General features: G+C 36.1%; 1 protein-coding gene across 4 annotated transcripts in view; it reads left to right on the top strand.

Annotated features, from left to right (window-relative positions):
• SMARCA2 (SWI/SNF related, matrix associated, actin dependent regulator of chromatin, subfamily a, member 2) overlaps window positions 1-21142 on the top strand; it is a 215224-nt gene that overhangs the window by 113207 nt on the left and 80875 nt on the right. For all 4 annotated transcript variants that reach the window (XM_044659297.1, XM_044659311.1, XM_044659304.1 and 1 more), the window contains 6 exons: window positions 1982-2089; window positions 2758-2844; window positions 7353-7399; window positions 7998-8164; window positions 15115-15278; window positions 18828-19055. In XM_044659297.1, coding sequence (XP_044515232.1) covers window positions 1982-2089; window positions 2758-2844; window positions 7353-7399; window positions 7998-8164; window positions 15115-15278; window positions 18828-19055 — 801 coding nt within the window. The remainder of the gene's footprint in view (window positions 1-1981; window positions 2090-2757; window positions 2845-7352; window positions 7400-7997; window positions 8165-15114; window positions 15279-18827; window positions 19056-21142) is intronic.

Below are 21142 nucleotides of genomic sequence, written 5' to 3'. Positions count from 1 at the left end.
TGATTGAAGAGATCAGTTTGGGTGACTGTCATTGGACTCGAGATGGGCTCTGAATGATGAGTAATGTTAGGATAATTTGAGAGGAAACAGAAGAACATTGTAGAGAGGAGAAATAAATAATATAAGCAGTCAGCTAACACAGGTAAATTGCCATTTCAAATCTAGTGGTTTAAAGATTTAGATTTCTTACAAATATATAAAGATCACTGATATCAAAACAGCCTCTTATAATAAGTTTTCAATTTTCAATGTCCTGGTTTCACCTTTTAAATATCATCTGTAAATTCTTGGAGATGATATTAAGCACATGCATACCTGAATCTTTTATTGATATTATCAGGACCTCTGCATGCTTATTCTTGTAATCTGCCTCCCAAACATTATGCCTTCCAGCACTCTAATGGCTAATTTTCCACACACATGCTCAGCTGATGAGAAATGTCTTTTAAAGCCAAGCAAGTCTCCTACCCCCTAAGATCCTATAACCAAGCTGGCTAGCAACCTGGGAGAAGAGCACTCTGTTTAGTCTAGGGCTGTACATCATTAACACAAGTAAACCTGTTTATCCCTCAAATAGAGTAGATAAAAGTGAGCAGTGGGGACCAATTGGGAAAGTAGGAGACCCTTAATTCCTTTATAGTGCATTGGATAATCTTGGGTTGGCTTTATTGCCAGGTTTAAATTTTTTAATTTGTGCTCATTGATACCAGAGAATTTTTGAAAAGTTAAAGATGATATGGTTTCAAAATTGGAACATAATCAGGTATCCAAAATGTTTTCCATTTACTATTATTTTTGACTGAATTTTTTCTCTCCCAAGTAATTCTTTAAAAATTTAGGATATTACTATTCTTCCTTCTTTTTCTATAACATCTTTTTCTGAAAAATTACATTTCTCTTTTTAATTTGATATGCTACAGCAGAAGTAGTGACAAATACTGCCGGTGGGTGGTCTAGTTGGCCTGATAGGTTTTTCTTAAAAAACAGTTAACTTAATAATCAATTTCTCTTCATCTGGGACCTTGTCTTCCTGGCCCTCAGAGATGAGAACAACATGATCACTTGTAGTAGGTTAATTAAACATTACATAAATTGTTAATTTACTTTTAATCACATTCTGTCAATTTTCTATATGTGAGTCTATTATAGAAAACCATATTTTTATTTTTGGATTTGCAAAAAAATTTTAAAGTATAACATAAATAAGTTATATGAGTAGATTTTATATATTAGGTATTATTGGGTTTATAACAAACAAGTGTATGATAAGCAAGTGTAAATAATCTTAATACCTATAATTTTATATTGGACTATCACTATTTTCCAGCCAAAATCTAGTGATATTTCTTTCTGCACTTCAATTAGTCATATAGTTACATCTGGCTAAAAATTTCTTTCCTTTTACCTTTTGAAGAAAATATGTTGTGTTTTTTCAGATCTCAAAAATGTGGCTAATGCTACCCTGACTAGAGCTATAAGGAAATTGCATTCTAGTGTTAGCTTTATGTGCAGTCACAGATAACCTTTTAAATGTTTTAAACATATAACAAAGAAAATCATAGACTAATAGCCATTCATTGATTTTCCTAAAAACCCTTTCACTTCATACTGTGTAGGGAGGAAAGGTATATTAAAAATCTCTTTTACGGGTTCCTTTGTTGGGAAGTGTTTGGAGAATTGAAAGCCAAACTCCCTCAGATCTGGTGAGGACAAGAAATCTCTGTAGAGGTGCTCCAATTATAACATTTTGAAATAACCATTGTAATAAATTATTGCTGTGGCTTGACTACAACAATAAAGTGACCGGTCTCTTTCTTTCCTTTCTCTTCTTGACTCTTAAGAGAAAAAGGAACCTTTCATGATGTCAGCAGGGAAACTGGCTTTTAAAAGGAGGAAGAACCAGCAGTTGTGACTTCTTAATGTTCTTAGAACATGATAATAGTCCTTTTTTTGCTCTCACCTATTGTTGTCTTTTTCACAGGTTGAATATGTGATCAAATGTGACATGTCAGCTCTTCAGAAAATTCTATACCGCCATATGCAAGCAAAGGGAATCCTCCTCACAGATGGTTCTGAGAAAGATAAAAAGGTAAGCAAGAAAGATTATTACACTTAAGACCCCCGACTGCACTGTTTCTGGTGGGCTGCATATTGAATATTTGTTATAAGCTTCTTCACTAATGCTATAAACTGAATTTGGGGGTGCGGGGACTCTTTTGGTGCTATTTTGGCTAAAAGGAAGCCTCTCATCTAATGAAAGAAGAAGAATAGGGAAAGCATCAGAATATCAAAATTGTCATCTCATCTGTGACTATTTTCTTCGTGATGGTTAATATGCAAAAAGTGCAAAGACTCATGTTCAGTCTAGGTGGCAGGATAGCATTTTCCGGTTTTAAGCCCAGTTGAAGAGCCTGAGTAAATTTGCTCTACTTCTCTCTGTTCAGACCACTTATGAATAACCTCTCACATCACAAAGCCACTAGTTTGGCACAATCCCAATTTCTGGGACTTCATTCCTTTGGCAGAGCGAATCTCGTGGAATATGTTGTATCATAGCCCACAGGTTTCTGGATGGTGTAAGAACCTGAGTGCCACAAGTTGTGATGGTTATTTAGGGGACATTTATGGGTGGTAGCCCCTTCTGGCTTCAGATTTTAAGTGTAGTGGTATCACTGGAAGTGCCCTCTAACAGCAAATGAAGTCTTTTACTCACTAGTGACTAGGTTCTTTGGCTTTCTTTCCCCTTCCCATTATTAGGGCAAAGGAGGGGCTAAAACACTGATGAACACTATCATGCAATTGAGAAAGATATGTAATCACCCATATATGTTTCAGCACATTGAGGTAAGTTTATTTATATTATCTGTTTATTTATATCATTTTCATTTTCTCTTTCTGTTTTTGTTTATTTATATTATCAGGTTAAGAAAATAGGGATGGAAAATGTCTACTAAGTTCTCAATTCAGACTAGCATGTTCTGATATAGTATGATGGATTGGAGGTCTAAGAATTTGGAGACATAACTGTTGACTATGAATTCACATAGCATTTATTGCTTATATATATATTATATATGTGTGAAACAATATAGAAGAAATATTTTGGGGAGGTTCCATAAAACACCTCTCAGAAAGTAGGCAATTAATAAATGTTTGTTATGAGGAAGTTAGGGGGCAACTAGGTGGCACAGTGGGACCTGGAGTCAGCAAGACCTGGGTTCAAATATGGCCTCAGGTACTTCCAAGCTGTGTGACCCTGGGCAAGTCACTAAACCCTGTTTGCTCTCATTTCTTCATCTGTAAAATGAGCTAGCGCAAGATATTTCAGTATCTTTACCAGGGAAACCCCAAATGGGGTCATAAAGCATTGGACACGACTTGAAATGACTGAAGATCAAATGAGGAAGTTGTCATGAGCCAAGATAATGCCAACCTTGTCTAACTTCCTCCTGAGAATAACATTACAAATCAGAAGATAATTTTTAGTGTACTTTGAAAACAAATCTATTCTTTAAGTACAGATATGACTTTAAACTTTTATTCACTTTATTCTCCCTACTTAAGATTTTTTTTTTCTGTCATACCTTATTACTATAAAATAAAGTCCTGATTGGATCCCAAGGACTGTTTCTTTGCTAAAAGCTATTTTTAGGGAAAAGAGCAATTTCAACCATATTTACTTTATCTGAATAAATTTCCCAAAGTGCCAGTAATTTACAGCAGCAGGAGCTGCTGATTTCAGCAGGGTAGAAAGACGACCACGATTGTTTCTCCCCTTGCCACTGAAGAAAAGAGGAAGAAAAAAAACCGGAATGTATTTTTAAAAATTATTTGTTCCTACAGTTGTTTTTGTTCTCTAAAGTTGCACCAATGAAATTAGGAGAAATTCCTGCCAAGGACATTTGCCCCTAAAGGAAAGTAAAAACTGTCCTGGTGGTGCCTGATTATTTGGACTTCTGTTATTTATGGCAACATAGAAATGCTCCTAACTATTCCATAACAGGTTTTCAGCCTTCCTTTTGTAAACCTCATTAGTCATCAGGATTCATTGAATATGCCCTCTGCAGGATACTTCTCCTGAGTGTGGTGAGGAGTGAGAAAGAAAATAAAAGACACAGTCTCCACCTTTAGGAACATACAGCATTTTCAGCTGCCCACTAGGGGAATCTAGACACACACAAATAAATTCTCATCATACCATGGGAACATAAGCATCCTAAACACAGCCCTAAACTAGAGTCACAAGATCAGAGTTCTAATTCTACCTTTAATATCTAATACCTCTGTAATCTTTGGCAAGTCCATAGACCATAGTTTCCTCTTTTGTAAACTGAGTTGGTTGGATTTAGTGGTCTCTGAGGTTTCTTCTGGTTCTAGATCTGAAACTCTAAGATCCCAGGCCAGAAACTTGATAGTACAATTGCTAACTAAAGTGATTTATAAATATATATGCGTGCATATATATTTATATAATAATTAGGGGACATATACAATTATTAAGAAAAAAGAATGAGTTAGGAGAGGGATTAGAGCAAGTCCTTTTAATCTTTTCTCTTGAGGTGGGGGCTATATCTAGGGGTATCCTAGAACCAGGTTGAACTCGTTCAAGAGAGCCAATTATAAAAATTTTAGTATGAACATTTGTTGTTTTTCAGTCATTTCAGGCATATCTGACTCCTCATGATCCTATTTGGAATTTTCTTGGTAAAGATATTGGAGAAGTTTTCCATTTCCTTCTCCAGCTCATTTTACCAATGAGGAAACTGAGGCAAAATTGTTAAGTTACTTGCCCAGAGTCACCCAGTTAGTAAATATCTGAGATTGGATTTAAACTCTGATCTTCCTGACTCCAGACCAGGCACTCTATCCATTAAGCTACCTACTTGCCCTTTTTACACCTCAGAAATGTCAAACACTAAAACCCAGGTCTTGATTTATCTTTTTTCTTGATTTAATAAAGTGATGTGGAAAATGTGAATAATACAGATTAAACTTTAAAATGTTCTATACATACATTTTTTGAGAAGTAGTTGTTGAATATTTGCCAGCACATCCCTGCATAGACCCCTTTGGCAGCCTGATGGAGCCTGTGAACCTTTCTCAGAGTAATGTTTTTAAATGCATATAACAAAATACCCTGAATTACAAATTCCTGACCCCCAGGTTAAGAACCCCTAGCCAAGATTGGAGTATGTCAAATTAACCTTTTGTTTATCAGACATTTTCAACCTAAAAGCTGTTTTTTTTAAACCCTTACATTCCATTTTAGTATAAATACTATGTATTGGTTCCAAGGCGGAAGAGCAATAAGGGCTAGGCAATGGGGGTTGTGACTTGCCCAGGGTCACACAGTTAGGAAGTGTCTGAAGACAGATTTGAACCTAGGCCTGGTTCTCCATCCTCTGAGCAACCCAGCTGCCTCCCTAAAAACCAATTTTTTTTACCAAAAAAAATGGTAAAAAAAAAAAAAAACTTATGCTGACATAGGCATATCTTTCCTAAATCAATAATTACAAGGTATCAGTATGAATTGTTTTTCTATCTTCATTGCTAAAATTTAGTATTTGCAAATGGTCACCAAAGGATGAAATAACACACCCATAGACAAATGTTTCCAATATGAATTTTATACTGATATATTAGAACATTCCATTTTAAATTAAAATTACTGAGAATTTAAAACCTGATTTTCTGTATTTTTTTTCACACATCTTTTATATACTGCCTAGCTAATGGGCACACCACTCTGCATTTGAATGAAGGCAGGATAACTTGGACCATATTATTTTAAGAATAGAGATTCTCCAAAGTTCATGTGTTTTACACTGAGTCCTTCTACTTTCCAAAGTACTTTCCTATAAGCGATCTCTTTTGATCCTCACAATACCCAGTAGAAAAAGGATCAAGCAGAACAATCTAAGCCCTGCTAAATGTGAAATTGGCCACTCCTGGGCACAGGGGAGTGAGTGTTTCCTTGAATCAGGTCATTTTCTTGTGGTCAGTCCAGATTGAATACTGCCAGCACGAAAAGCTCTCTCTTAGCACTTAGCATGGCTGACATTAGAGCTAAAGGACAGAGAGCTGTGGGCAGAGCAGATAAGGAGAGAAGAGGCAGACAGCTGCTTCTAGGAGAGTCGTATCTCAGGGATGTGGGATTGAGAACAGGCAGGAACTGGAGGGATCACAGAGTTCCCGGCTCTCATTTCACACATGAGGAAACTTAGGCTTAGGGCATTCGAGAGACCTGTTCAAGGTTACACAAGTAGTACGAAACGGGCTGGGATCATCTCCTGGGAAATGCTAACGAGATCTGGGGAAGACTTTACTTTCCATTCATGCAGAGACAGGAAAATTATGCTGAAGGAAAATACTCCTCCCTAGAAGCAGAAAGATCCAAAGCATGTGATTAAATACTATAGTAGAGGTACTTGACGGATGTCATTGAATCGAATCTAAAAATGGAATCAAGACATCTGATCATCCATCTTAAACTATCAAAGTGTAACTTTTCCAATTAAGATTTCAGGGGTCAAGATAAATGATCACTTAGATTTTTAAGGCTGTTAAATATTTACATTAAAAAAAATCTTTTTGAACATTGATTTACTGTTCACCTTGACATACATTCCAGTGGGGAAGAGTATCGTGTTGTTGTTTGGCATCAAGAATCAACAAACAAGTATTTTACCATCTTCTGAGTGCCAAGTATTTTAGAGGGTCCTACGGACACCAAGACTTAGCTTCTCAAGGCCTTTACATTCTTTGGGGGAAAGATAGCACTCATGCATATAATTACATGCAAATTGTGTATATGTGTATATACATTTACATATATGTGTGTGTATTTATATATATTACATATCACCTGAGCTCAAATCCAGCTTTGGACACTTATTAGCTTTATGACCCTGGGTAAGTGATTTAGCCCCTGTTTCCTAGTTTTCTCATCTGTGAAATGGAGATAATAATATCACCAACTTGCAGAGATGTTGTGAGGATCAAATAATTATAAAGCTCTTAGCACAAAGTACAATATAAATATTAGCTATCACCACCACCATCATCATCATTATTATTAAAATATATAAGATATAAAGTGGAAACACCCATCATACATAAAGGATGTTGAATTGCAGAAAAGTAATGAGCCCAAAGTCATATGAGTTGCTGCAGAATCGTGGCTAGACTTTGGTGGTACCATATGGATCAATGCTACTTTTCCTTTGAATTATTTTTCTAGTCTATGCTAGGAAAGAATGTCAAAGTGAATTGACAAATAAGTTTGCACATAGTGACCACTAAGTCCTCTGTTCAAATTAAGCTAAAGCATTCATCTTTTATTCTTATTTAAGGAATCCTTTGCTGAGCATCTGGGCTACTCAAGTGGGGTTATCAATGGGTAAGTCTAATGATTTCTTCTTTCCTCAACATTTCAACTTTTCTGCATTTCTTGACAGAGAAAATTTACCCATCTTAAAAAATAAGTACCTACATTTTGCTAGCCTCTAATACTCTTATCTCCTGCTAGGAGGTGCAGAAGTTATCAAAGAAGAGAATCAAAGAGACCCTCTAATCAATTCTTAGTAACCCATCACAATCCATCATAATGGAAAAGGAAAATTGATTGACTAGGGAATGTAGAAATAACTGAATCCACTAAGTTTTTCCCAGTAAACAAAGGTCTACATGCTTCCCAGAGACTTTTCAAATAATCATGTCACAAAGCAATAATGTAATTGGAAGAAGGGGAAAAATGGATCCCTTTTCCTTTGCCTTTCTTGAATGGAATGTTTGAGTATTTTGAGGCCAGCCAAGAAAAGCAGTGTAATATCTGGGCCATTTTCCCATCTTAAACACATGATTTTTGTCGATTGGAACAAAGAAGCCTTAGTAGAACAGGTATTTGGAGGCTTAGCCTATTGTTTGGCATGCAGAAAACAAGTGATAAGTTTTTTATGGACTGACTGACTGATAGTTACCCTCTTTTCCTTCAACAGAGCTGAGCTTTACCGAGCCTCAGGGAAGTTTGAGCTCCTGGATCGCATCCTGCCAAAGCTGCGGGCCACCAATCATCGAGTATTACTCTTCTGCCAGATGACATCCCTCATGACCATCATGGAGGACTACTTTGCTTTTCGGAACTTCCTTTACCTACGCCTTGATGGTAAGTTCAGAAGAAACTGGGGTGCACCGAGTCATGTGGTCAGAAATGAGAAGGAATAACCAACATTAAAAGTCAAGCTCCATCAAAAAAGGGAAAAAAGGTGGCAAAGAATTAACTTGTTGACTGCTTTTGTTCTCAGTGGCAATTTTTACTCCTCCTACCTTAATATAAGCAAAATGAAAATAATGGGCACAGCTGTTCATCTTGCCAAAATCTTTCATTTAAGTCAACCCACATCATTCACAAATAATTTAAAAAGTTGTTTTTAAGGATCCCCATTATCTACCGTGTTCCCTTGTTTGTCTTCTGCCAAGCCTTGACATTTCCCAGCAGTGGTCAGTATGTTTCAAGTCTATGAAATGCTAGACCCTGACTTGTCAATGTAGAATTTCATCCGTTATTTAAGACCTTCTTTTACATAGACAAATCGAGTGCTTTATAGGAACTACCATTCTTGCAAATATCCCTGACATACCAAGGCATTATGAGGCAGTTGGTGAACTTTTCCTTTCCTTTTTGCCCCCTGTTCACACCTGGAGATGAGACTCGTTTTCCCCTAAAATGAAAAACTATCAGGAAGTGGTGGAGTAATCAAAGGAAAGCCCATCATTGTGCTGGCATTAGCACTAACAAACCTTTGATGCTTTCAAGTAGTGTAGTATGCTTCTTTAGCAATAGGAAGATGTCATGAGGCTTTTATTCTCCAGGGAGCCAGGGAAAAGAGAAACCTCAATAGGAAAATATAATGTTGCCTGCAGAATAGAAATGAGTTCACCATAGTCCCTTGCTCTGTTGAAAACAAACTAAAAGGGATAATGTAGAAGCCTCTAGCCCAGGAAATATTCCTCCTGATTTTAGAACTGACCACTCCAACTCCTTATCCTGGACCTTCTGTTTTACCCTCTTCCCTTAGCCTCTCTCTGTAGCCCCTGTGCTGCAGAACCTTTGCTGAGGAACATGAGGAGTAAATACCAGTGACGTGAGAATGAGGGAATCCCTGTCTTCCACTGCCTGGCAAGTGTAGGGAAACCCAGAGGAAGTGATCCTGATTCGACTGCTTGTGGGGGAAAAACATTGCCTTGAATGCATCTTTCCAACAAAGCATAATGACACAGGATGCTGAGGTCCCATAATGCTAATACAGCATCATACGTCAGGTCCATCATGGGTTAATCAACTTTTATGGACTCATCCGGCAACCTATGATACAGTGTTAATACTGTAAGCAAGTTGTTTGGCACTCAGAATACGTTTTCCCACAAGAATAAGCAAGCTTTTTCTTTTTTTCTTGGATACAACCTGTTGCTAAGCTAATTATATTTTAAAATAGGACAAATCTCTTATGACCATATTACTTTATTATTTTACTTTCATACCATATTACTTTCAGTCTTATACCACCAACATAAAAGGATGTTAGACTTAAAAAGTAAAATGAAAACTCCTGATTATTGAATTAATAAAGAAGATTTGGAAATATAGTCCTAAATTGTTCAGTGGCTTTGGAGTAGCCATAGTGAAGATAAAGGAAATATAAACTTTAACATTTTATAAACAGCAGGATGTTATATGAATCTGAGGATTGATTAAATAATGGCATATGGTTGTGGGCTTGGTCACAGTTTGGATTGCTGCTGTAGGATAATAGAGGAAATTACAGTTTTTACATTAAAAAATAAGACAGTTGACAATTTGGGGGAAGACATGGGCTATGATTTCATTGGTATCAGAAACTCTCAAAGAGCAGACTTTCTCTGTAAACAGAATCTACATTGTAGTTTTAAATCCTGAGAAGGCATGTGACTGCTCAGAGTCCTAGCTACTAGGCTAGGAAAATTAGGAATGGAAAATAGCAATTAGTAATAGGAAAGGAAAATTAGAAATAGGGAAGGACAAAAAAGAAATAGGAAAAGAAAACTAGGAATAGAAAGAGAAATTACTAAAAACATTAATTGTACAGTGCCTGGAATATAATAGGTACTTAATAATTGTTTGTTGAATAAATTAATAATTATTAATACTATGTTATTGTTAATATATTTATTTTCATTCTTTTTTGTTAGTAGATAATATTTCCATTGACAGCATATGTCCAATAAATGATGTAAGAATAATATTGAGGAAATATATGATCTAAAAAGGCTAATATATTAAGTTTACAGGTATATCACAAAGTTCAGTTACAATCTAATACCATCCTTTGACTATTTTCATTTAATATCTTTCATTTTTTCTTGTTTTGACTTCCATCCATTCTTTGAAAATGAAAAAAGTCCCTTGTTTTGGACTTTCCATTTTAAGGAAATTCCATTATTAATTCTGATACTTTTTCATATCCTAAGAATTGTTGTGGCACCTAGAAATTCATAACATTTCATCTTTTCCCTTTCACAAATATCCAATTCTTTACTGTGAAATATCACTAACAAGTTGATTTTGGATGCCTTCACTCTGAAAAAGAAGGGCCCTTGGAATGAATTCTTCTAGAAGGAGAGAAACCTGTTTTCTTGCTTCGCTTGTAACAAAGGTGTTAATGTCTAAGAAGCAGCTAGAGGGATTTCTCTTTGTTCAGTTGAGTGATTTCCTAGGACTATGTACATTTTCTCTAGGATCTAAGTTTTCCCAATCCTTCATTTCTTTCTTAATAGTAAGTCAAAAGTTTTATCCTTTAGTAAACTAAGTTAAGGGAATCAAAGAAAGGAGATGATATTTTAGAAATATTATAAACTGCCAGGCTTTGTTTCTTTTGATTAATTGAGCAATTCTGATTCATGCCTCTGGAAAGATACACTCATTTGTCTAACACAGAATTTTAAGTGTATATATTTAGTAGATATTTTTTGTTTTTCAGTTGTTTTCAGTTGTATCTGACACTTTGTGACCCCATTGGAGGTATTCTTGGCAGAGATATTGGAGTGGTTTGACATTTCGTTCTCCAGTTGATTTTACAAATGAGGAACCTGAGTTAAACAGGGTTAAATGTCTTGCCCAGGATCAAACAGTGTCAGAGACCAGATATGAAATCAGAGAGATTAATCTCCCTGACTCCAAGTGCAACACTCTATCCATTGTGCTACCTAGCTGACCTTACTACATAAAACATTTTAAAATACTTAAAAATACTTAAAATACTAAAAAAATTCATTTTAAATGCTTTAGTATTATTTACTTTATATACTATTTGCTTAAATGGTAACTAAACATTTAAAATTAAAATTTTGAGGAGAAAGAAAAGTTTCCAGTTTCAGATTCTAACTTAAGAAAAAAAAATGTAAAAGCTAAAGTTAAATACTCAATCCTAGTAGGATCTCTTCTTGAAATAAATGAATGAATATATTTAATTGCAGTAGTTATTTATGGTTGTTAGCTCACTGAAAAGGATGTTTTTGTATTTTTCTTAAGGAAATGGGAATGGCAAAATTTCTAACAAAAGAGAAAGTTTTCCAACAACAACTAAATACCAATTTGACATTTATTCTTATGTTAATAAGTTCTGAATTGTTCCAAAAGCCTCATTGCAGTTTGGGACACCAAAAAGTCAAACAGCATGAAACTGCACTGGAACTTTGGGGATACCACATAAATGTTCACTCCTATGTATTTTCTAATATCCTTCACAGATGTGACCACCGTCAGTTGTCTCTTTGTAACTGGCTATGTTCTGCACCACAAAGTACAAGAAAAGGAAACAAATGCAGCTTTTACTAATGAACATAGTAAATCCTATGCTGTCTATAACTAGTAATTTGGTCTGGATGACATCCTTATAGAGTAACTGGTTTGCCTCTGAAAAGGATAGAGATGAGCTGATTATCACCAAAGATGCCAATTTAAAATGCTTTGCCATCATCTGCATTTGTCAAGGGTGCATAAAACCAGAGCCTCACAATGAAATGCTATGTCTCTGCATTATGAAAAGTTAAATAAGATGTTTTTCTAGTTTTTACAATCAAAGCTTCATCCTAGTAATGTTTATCATAAAATATGATTGAACTCTTTGCTTCTGCTGATTGATATCAGGTAGTAAGTTTTGTGATTTCTTTTAATTTTTCAGTTCTTATGCTACATTGAGAACCTATTGGCGATTTTGGTAGAAGAATCTGGTTAGTTTCATTGTGGCCATATGTATTTTATCCATGCCATGATTTCTCAGTTATTCAAGATTTTATTCTAATACATGCCAGGTGAACTCTTGGCCCTTCTACCCACACAGCTGCAAAGTTTTTCATTTCTGCTTCCAGAAAACAGATGTCATCATCTCTAAGACTTTGTGTGTGTTTATAGACACACACATACAAATATGTAATATTTAAAAACCAGTGCTTAGCTGGGGTCTGGAACATGACAGATTCTTAATCTATGTTTATTGAGTAAATGAATATACACAATGTAATATTAAAATTGGCTATTCTATCTTTGGTTCTGATGGTCTTTCATTGACTTTGATGCCATAGCTAAATAAAGGAATTGCTAATTTGTATGCTTCGTGCAATTGTTGCTATTTGTTGGCATATTTGGATAAATTATGGGAATCACACTTAAACTACTGCAAAGAATCTTTTAAAATAACATCTTGCACCCTTAACCCCCTATCAAGAAGCCAATAACACTGCCCAAAACACTTTTGAATACTAAAAAGATACTCCAATTATTTTAAGACAACAAATACCACCAAAGAATTTAGGTAACTCTTTGGAATCTATAATAAAAGGATTTTAATTATAATTAAATTAATCAATTAATAAACATTTTATTTTGTTCCTATTATATACCAAGCATTGTGCTAATAAGCACTTGTGTTTAAATATTAACTGTTTTACAGATGGTAAACTGAAATTTTGATACAAGTGATTCACTAAGTGACAATTCATGTTCTAAGTTTTTCCTTACTGAAAATAATGTTTAGAATTTTCTTTTTCCATTAAGATACCTTTAATTCTTACTAAATAATGAGAACAGAAATAATAAGCAACTAATTGTGATCTCACCCTCGTTGTGATCTTGACTTTGATGGTAACTTGATTCTTTTAAGTTTTAGTCTTTTAGTATTTTATTCCTTAATCTCTTCCTTGATTTTTTTTTTAATTTTAAACCCTTAACTTCTGTGTATTGACTTATAGGTGGAAGATTGGTAAGGGTAGGCAATGGGGGTCAAGTGACTTGCCCAGGGTCACACAGCTGGGAAGTGTCTGAGGCCAGATTTGAACCTAGGACCTCCTTGTCTCTAGGCCTGGCTCTCAATCCACTGAGCTACCCAGCTGCCCCTCTTCCTTGACTTTTAATTAGCAGTGTTTATAAAGAAAACTGTGTACTCTCATATAACTCACAATAATATCTTCTTATGACCTAGACTATCTTTTATTTCCTATTCAAAAGTGCTCATACATAGGTGGAAGACAATTTTGCCTCAAAAATTTGGGAATATGGCACTTGTGACTTTTTTTCAAGTTGGAAACTAAGATTTGCCTTAGAAATGCCTTAACTTTTATACTTTTTCTTAACTGTAAATCATAGACTATAAGGGCCCCAGAGGCTGGGACACCAGGCTTAACTTGTCAAAGCCTGCATGTCCTAATCTTTAAAATGGGGGTTTTAATACTCATACTACTGATCTCATAGGGTTTCTGGGAGAAAAGGCCATTGCTTGTTCCCTACCTCCCACCCCAGGATTCCCTTCCCCTGCCTTCCACCCTTGAATACCTTGTTGACATTTCATGTATCTAAAAATCTATGAGCAAATTATATTCCATCTATAATAAATAAATCATGGTCACTTATTTGAGTCTCAAAGACAAATGACTTTTCTAAGTACACAAAGCTATTATCAAAGTAAAATTTGAACTTAGGTGACAAGTATTTTTTCTACATATATATGTTTTTTAACACACTTGCTTTAGAAAATATTGACTATATTGGTAATACAAGATAAAAGAAGGTATTTTATTTACCTTTTAGGAGGGAGTAATGCTGCTGTGCTCTGTCCTAGTCAATCCATATCTGAAGAATTATGTTCAGTTTTGGGTACCATATTTTGGGAGGGAAATTTAGTAAGCTGGAGAATATTTAGAGGAGAGAGGCCATAATGGTAAAGGCCTGAGAGATTATGCCATGTAAAGATAGGTTGAAGGAATTTGGAATATCTATTCTAGATAAGAGGCAGCTACATGGTGCAATGGATGGAGCCTTGAGTCAGGAGGATTCATCTTCCTGACTTCAAATATGACCTCAGACACTAGCTGTATGACCCGGGGCAAGTCACTTAACCTCGCTAGTCTCAGTTTCCTCATCTGTAAAATGAGCTGGAGAAGGAAATGGAAACATTACAGCATTTTTGCCAAGAAAAGCCCAAATGGGGTCACAAAGAGTTAGCATGTATAAAAACAAGTGAACAACAAATCCCAGAGAAAAGAAAGCATAGAAAAAAGCTGTTTTCAAGTATTTAAAGGACCCCTGTGGGCCACAGCCTCAATGATGCCTTAGAAGGCAGAGATAAGAAAATGGGATAGACATTGCAAAGAGGCAAATTTAGACTTGATATAAGGAAAAACTCTTAGTAGGTAGAGCTATCCCAAATAGAAAGAGACACCTTGGGAGCTAATGAGATCCTCTTCACTGGAGGTAGTCAAGCAAATGCTAAATGACAGCTTATCAAGTAAGAAAAATATTTATTTATGGATTTATTAAGTGGCTCCTGTGTGCCAGGCACTGTGCTACTCTATGGAGGAACAAAAAAAGGATTCTTGTAGAGTATGTGGTAGAGAACATTCCTGTTCACATATAAGTTGATCTAGATGGCTTTTGATTTCCTTTCTAACTCTGAGATTCTGTCATTTCAAGTCAGTATTTCAGCAGAAGGAGATAGGTATGGTTTGTTTTGTTTTGTTTTATTCTTCAGACTTTACCAAACTGGAAAATGTCTCTTCCTTCTCTCTCCTTCCATTCTCCATCAGGTACCACAAAATCAGAAGATCGTGCTGCCTTGCTGAAGAAGTTCAACGAGCCTGGTTCACAGTTTTTCATTTTCTTACTGAGTACCCGAGCAGGGGGCCTGGGCCTGAACCTTCAGGCAGCTGATACTGTTGTCATCTTTGATAGCGATTGGAATCCTCACCAGGTGGGCAGGTTTTTGACTCATTTAAATGTTTCAGCATCCATGAAGGGAGAAGACTAGAGAAAAGATTAGTTGTAGCTGTTGTCTCTATAGGACAAAATGGGAAGAAAAAGAGCAGAGAGACTCTTTTTCCAAAAGTGAAAGCGCCCAACAGATAGCTAGATCATCTTTGAGAGGTGACACCTTGGAGCTCTGGTTACTCATGGCATGGATAATCTTTAGAGAACCAAGTCAGAGATTCATCAACACTGCTTCTCCTTAGCCTTAACATCCTTTCCTTGGTGTCTTCTTTGCCAAAGGAGGCTCTGGTTTATGAAATTCTGCTTGATGATTTGTTTAGAAAAATCATCAAAAGCAAGATTGTTTTAAAAGTTCCATTTTTGAAAATATAGTCCCTAAATTTTGTCCCAGGTAATTTAATCTAAGGTTTAAAGTTATCACCTTTATTTTGGGGGTGAGGTGGGGTAGTGTGATAGTTGCTATTTTTAATAGGATAACTACACTGCAATTTTGATTTATTACATTTAACTTGATGATTCTAAAATAAAATTTAAAATATGTGAAGGTGTCAGAAAGCCTTCCTCAACAAAAAGATTCTTTGGCATACAGTGAAGAATATTTTAAAAGGTAATAGTAGGTATAAATTTTAAGAATGTTTTGGACTGCTAGCACTTTATATGCAGGCCAATTTGCTATTACTTGAGCTCACCTCACCTCTCAAAGTTACAGCTTCTTAATTGCTACCCTTTTAATTTGGATAGTTAATAAACATTTATTAGGTACCTGCTGTGGGCAGGCAACATGCTAAGGTGCTGACCCTGTCACGTTCTTCCCTTTTTTTGTGGCTTAGTGAAGAATTAGTAGAGTTCATTGGATATTTATCTTTTTAAGTAAACATCTCTGTCTAATTAGTTTGGTATGTCAGATCAGGTCTTTGGAGCCAACTAAAATCAACTACTCAAAACAGTGTTTTACCATGGAAAAGGATGTTGGAGAGTCTCTATACCAATATTTAATGCTACTAAAATTTCATGGACAGGGTCTTGGTGAGCAAGATCCAAAAAGAAAAATCAGAGCAATGAAATAGAACGCCAAACATTGCCTTTTTACTGCATGTTAGCTTCAAGTTAATGAAAATAACATTTAGGCAGTGAATGAGTCAATGATTGGGACCAAATATTGTACTTCATCCAGTTCACTGCTGACTACGATGGCACATGAGTCTTAGCTGTTTCTCTGATGTCATTCACTCAGAGCTGATGTGGCCACCTAACTTCTTTAGTATCTGGCTGCAACACCAGTAATCATAGTTGCCTAACTTTTATTAGTTTAGAAATCCTTTTGCAGAGCTTAATTAACATAGTGGTCCTGATGAATGGTATTTTACCTTTAAATTCAATAGGTATCTTGTCATAGCTAATAAAAATTAAAGCTTATTTATGAATGGTGGCAAGAGTGGCTTTCAATGTTTTCATGAGGAGTGAGCCAATAGTAGCAAAATTAAACTATTAAGAAAAATTGACTGGGGAAACTTTCCTAGCAGCAGATTCAAGGACAGCAAAGTTTCTATCAACTTTGCTGTAGTTGACAGGATCAGTTTATGTACATTATTTAAAAACTGGGAGTATTTCAAATATATTAATTTAACCTTTTAAAAATATATGAAATGCACAGATTTCATAGGATGCATGATCTAAAGGGGGACCTTAAAAGAGCAGCCTCTATCTGCTCCATCCCATTACCTTGAGGCAATGCTGATTCAGACAGGTATGACCATCCTATTGCTAGATTCTCAGATTGCTCATTATAATGTTTAACAAATTTTCTCTGCCAGAAAGTCTTCCCTGAGTCTGGTTTAAGTTCCACATATTGTAATGATAAGCCAACTCCCTATTCTTCTGCCTTATTTTCCAGAGTAAATAAGTGCTGGTCATAAAATGTGCACTTGGCAAATGTTTCATGAGGGAGTAAATAGTCCTAGTTCTTTCACAAAGACTAAAAGGCAATTGCAGCCAACATTTAGTTATTCAGGAGCTAATTAGCCAGTTTGTGGATTACTCACAGCCGCCTTTGCAGCTCTCCTTTTTTGCTGCCTACATTTTAACCCTTTAACAATTTATTAGCATCCTCTAGTGGATAGGAAGGAAGGCAGAGACCTGAAATTAGACATAGTGGTTGATGGTTAGGAAGTCCTGTTAAAAGAATAGATAATGATGGCAAAGACTGAAGTATTCGCTAAAAGTAAAGGATATTTCCCCCTGCATTTGTTTTCCAATATACTCGTTAGTAAAGTAATTAAAATGTGATTGTACACCAACTGTACTCGTGCTTCAGTACCACCGTATTTATATTCACATTTTCAAATAATCTTATGAAAACATTTTTGCTTAATTAAAGACCCTAAATCAGAAATAGCATCAGCAGGCTCTTTATCTTCTTTGGCAAAATGCAGAAGATTTTGTTGTTTACCAGTAAAACCTAACAAACTAGTTCTCAAAATTCTGAGAGGTCTGATTGTAAAAGCATTCCGGACAATCAGTTTTGTGCTTTCCTCTGCACAGTTGTGGCAGTGCATTCTCAAAACTTAGGAATGAATTTCCTTTTGCCACAGTTGTTGCACAAAATGATTCTCAGCTGGTTTAAATCCCTTAGTTATTTATAACTGTCACAGAACTGACTGCTCAGTACAGTGATACCTTTATTAATGAAGGGGTTTTCCCATTGACACCTTTTAGCACACACTTTTTTGTCAATTGGTTAACAAGTTTTGTTGATATCTTTTGTTTTTACATCATCTTCATTCTCAAATATTTTCCTCCTCATCTCATGTCTACCAGAGGTAGAAATAATATAATCAATATGAGTGTGAGTACGAATGATCTAGGATAACAGCTGGGAGAGCTGACCATCAGAAAATATTTGCCATCGGGATCTTTTTGGTATATGCCTGTCCCATTCAGAACCTCACACCAAAGTACAGCTATTTCACACATCTTATTGCATGATATGAAGTCATAAGTTCAGAACCCAAACTGCGTGATATTCTTGAAAGACACCTGGATCTAGAGTCAAAGATCTAAGTCGAGTTTGCAGCCTGTTACTTTTGCCCTGTGTGGCCTAGATAGGCAAGTCAATTAATATTTGGGTCTCACTTTCCAAATATGAAAATTGCGTGCTTGAACTGAATTGTTTACAAGGGCTCTTTCAGCTCTCAGTTGACAAACTGCTAGGAATTCATGGAGGTAAAGACCCATCGCAAAGGGTCTGTCTATAAAGTCCTACTTTCTCAACTCTACATCTATTTAAATTTGGACTTGTACAGTTTAGATCTAAATTTCCTCTGGTCCTGTCTTCTTAAACCAGAGGCGATCAATGTCAAAAGTCTTTACTGTGATTTTTTTTTTCACATGCCAGTGACCACTAGGTATTTGGGGCACGTTTTCAAAAGTTGATGGGCCATCATGTATTGCCGTATTTTTCCTTTGTGTATCAGTTCATTTGTTGAGGAACCAGGAAGATGGCTATAACATGGCATATTGTTGTCTTGAACAGGATTTGCAGGCCCAAGATCGAGCTCACCGGATTGGCCAGCAGAACGAAGTCCGAGTGCTTAGACTCTGCACTGTAAACAGTGTGGAAGAAAAGATTCTCGCAGCAGCAAAATACAAATTGAATGTGGACCAGAAAGTTATCCAAGCAGGCATGTTTGATCAGAAATCTTCGAGCCACGAGAGAAGGGCTTTTCTGCAGGCCATATTGGAGCATGAAGAAGAAAATGAGGTACTGAAACTATAGACAAACTATTCTTCATGAAATTAAACAGTGACTTTCCATTTTTATGAAAACAATTTCTTTATCTTTAAAATAAATTCTAGGGTTGTTGTTAATTAAGAAAGATTAAAGCAGCTACAATTTTATGTTCTAAATGCAAAGAGTTGAAAGTTATCCGGCTTGTTTATTAAAATTCACCCTTACATTAAGAAGAGAACAATTTCTGGATTTGGCTGATTACCTTTTAATTTAAATTTTACCTAACTCAGACTGATGGAATAGTATATAGCACATTTTGTAAATCTCTCAGGATGCTGCTTCCTGGAGGCCAGGTGGAAAACTGCAAAGCAGGTCACTTGCCACAAAAATAATGCTATAAAAAAAAAAAAGTAAGAAATACTTGCCAGGTTCTTCTATCTGGGCAAAAAAGAGGGTTTGAAGGCTTTCTCTATCCTGGAAATCTAGGCGCTATTCATAGCCCAGATAATATTTAAAGAAAATTGTCTACCTTCTATCAAAATCAGATTTCATCCTGACAACACAGACCCTTTGCATACTGCTTTGAATGAACATATTTCATAAAACATTTTTCTCTTCCTTAAAAAAGACAGAACAAATCCAATGTTCTTCTTCCAAAAGTCTCTCATCCAGTAGAACACTAGTAAAAGGATCCTCTATTTTGATCATTGCTAAATAAAAATAATAGATAGGAACTGACTATTTGAACATAAAAGAACTTTAGTATGTGACTAATAGAATGCAATATGTGTTACAACATTTAGATTCATCTCTATTTAGTAAATAATGCCAAAACTTACATTTTCATTATTCCACAAGAGCCAACCTGTGTAATATACTCTAAATTCAAAGACCGAGTAATTCACTAAATCAATTGATTCAACTGAAAAAGGGTCTCAGAAGTTGTCCAGGTCAGTTGCTACCTGGGCAAGAATTTCCCCTACAATAAATCTTAAAAGCAGTCAGGTTCTTTGCCTAAAGATTTCCAATGGATGAGAACTCATTATCTTGCAGGGAAGATCTCATTCTGCTTCTGTTTCTCATATCGAACCGTGGGCAGTTTACCGCTTTGTAAATTCCACTGATTTCTCTTATTTCTATCCTTTGGGGCCCCACAGAACAAGTTTAATACCTCTCCTACATGGCAGCCCTCTAATTTCACCTATCATTAGGGGCAGCTAGGTGGCGCAGTGGATACAGTGCTGGACTTGGAGTCTGGAATACTCATCTTTCTGAGTACAAATCCGGCCTCAGACGTTTAATAGCTGTGTGACTCTGGGCAAGTCACTTAAGCCTGTTTGCTTCAAGTTTTCTCACCCGTCAAATGAACTCAAGAAGGAAATGGCAAGCCACACTAGTGTCTTTACCAAGAAAACCCCAAATAGGGTCACAAAGATTCGGGCACAACTGAAACAACTGAAAGATGACAATATAGCATCATCTTCCTCAGGCCAAACATCTTCAGCTCCTTCAGCTGAGTCTTCTTGAGTAAATAAATGGCCTTTTGTCACCCTGGCTGCCCTTTTCTAAATACTTTTAAGGGTATTAGGCTCTTCCTAAATGAGCTACCCAGAATACTCAGAACTGAATGAACACAGTGCTCCATGTGTTGTCTGCCCAGGACAGAGTTCAATGCCACTCTGGCCTCTCTGAGGCTGGACGCTACTTTGTCTCTCTTACTGCAGCCTAAGCTTTCTTGGGTGTCCTACCACCCTGTTGACTCATGTTGACCTTATAGTCAACTAAAACCCAGGATTATTTTCTGATGAACTGCTCTCTAGCCTTACTTCATCCTTTCTGTTACTTGTGGACATCCTTTTTGAGCCCAAGTACAGGATTTGTTCCCATTAAATTAAATCTTAATCAATTAGGTAAATATATATATAGCTCAGTAAGATCATTTTGAGCCTTGACTGTTAATAGTTAGTAGGCAATAAACTTTTATGAAACATCTGCTCAGGCTCAGTGCCAGGGACATACATTTAAAGAGGAAAGGAAAGGAAAGGAAAGGAAAGGAAAGGAAAGGAAAGGAAAGGAAAGGAAAGGAAAGGAAAGGAAAGGAAAGGAAAGGAAAGGAA

The sequence above is a fragment of the Gracilinanus agilis genome, chromosome 1 (assembly GCF_016433145.1).
Source record: "Gracilinanus agilis isolate LMUSP501 chromosome 1, AgileGrace, whole genome shotgun sequence".
In the NCBI taxonomy this organism is placed as follows: Eukaryota; Metazoa; Chordata; class Mammalia; order Didelphimorphia; family Didelphidae; genus Gracilinanus; species Gracilinanus agilis.
The sequence above is the reverse complement of the archived record's forward strand: the minus strand, read 5'-3'. Positions and strand labels throughout refer to the sequence as shown.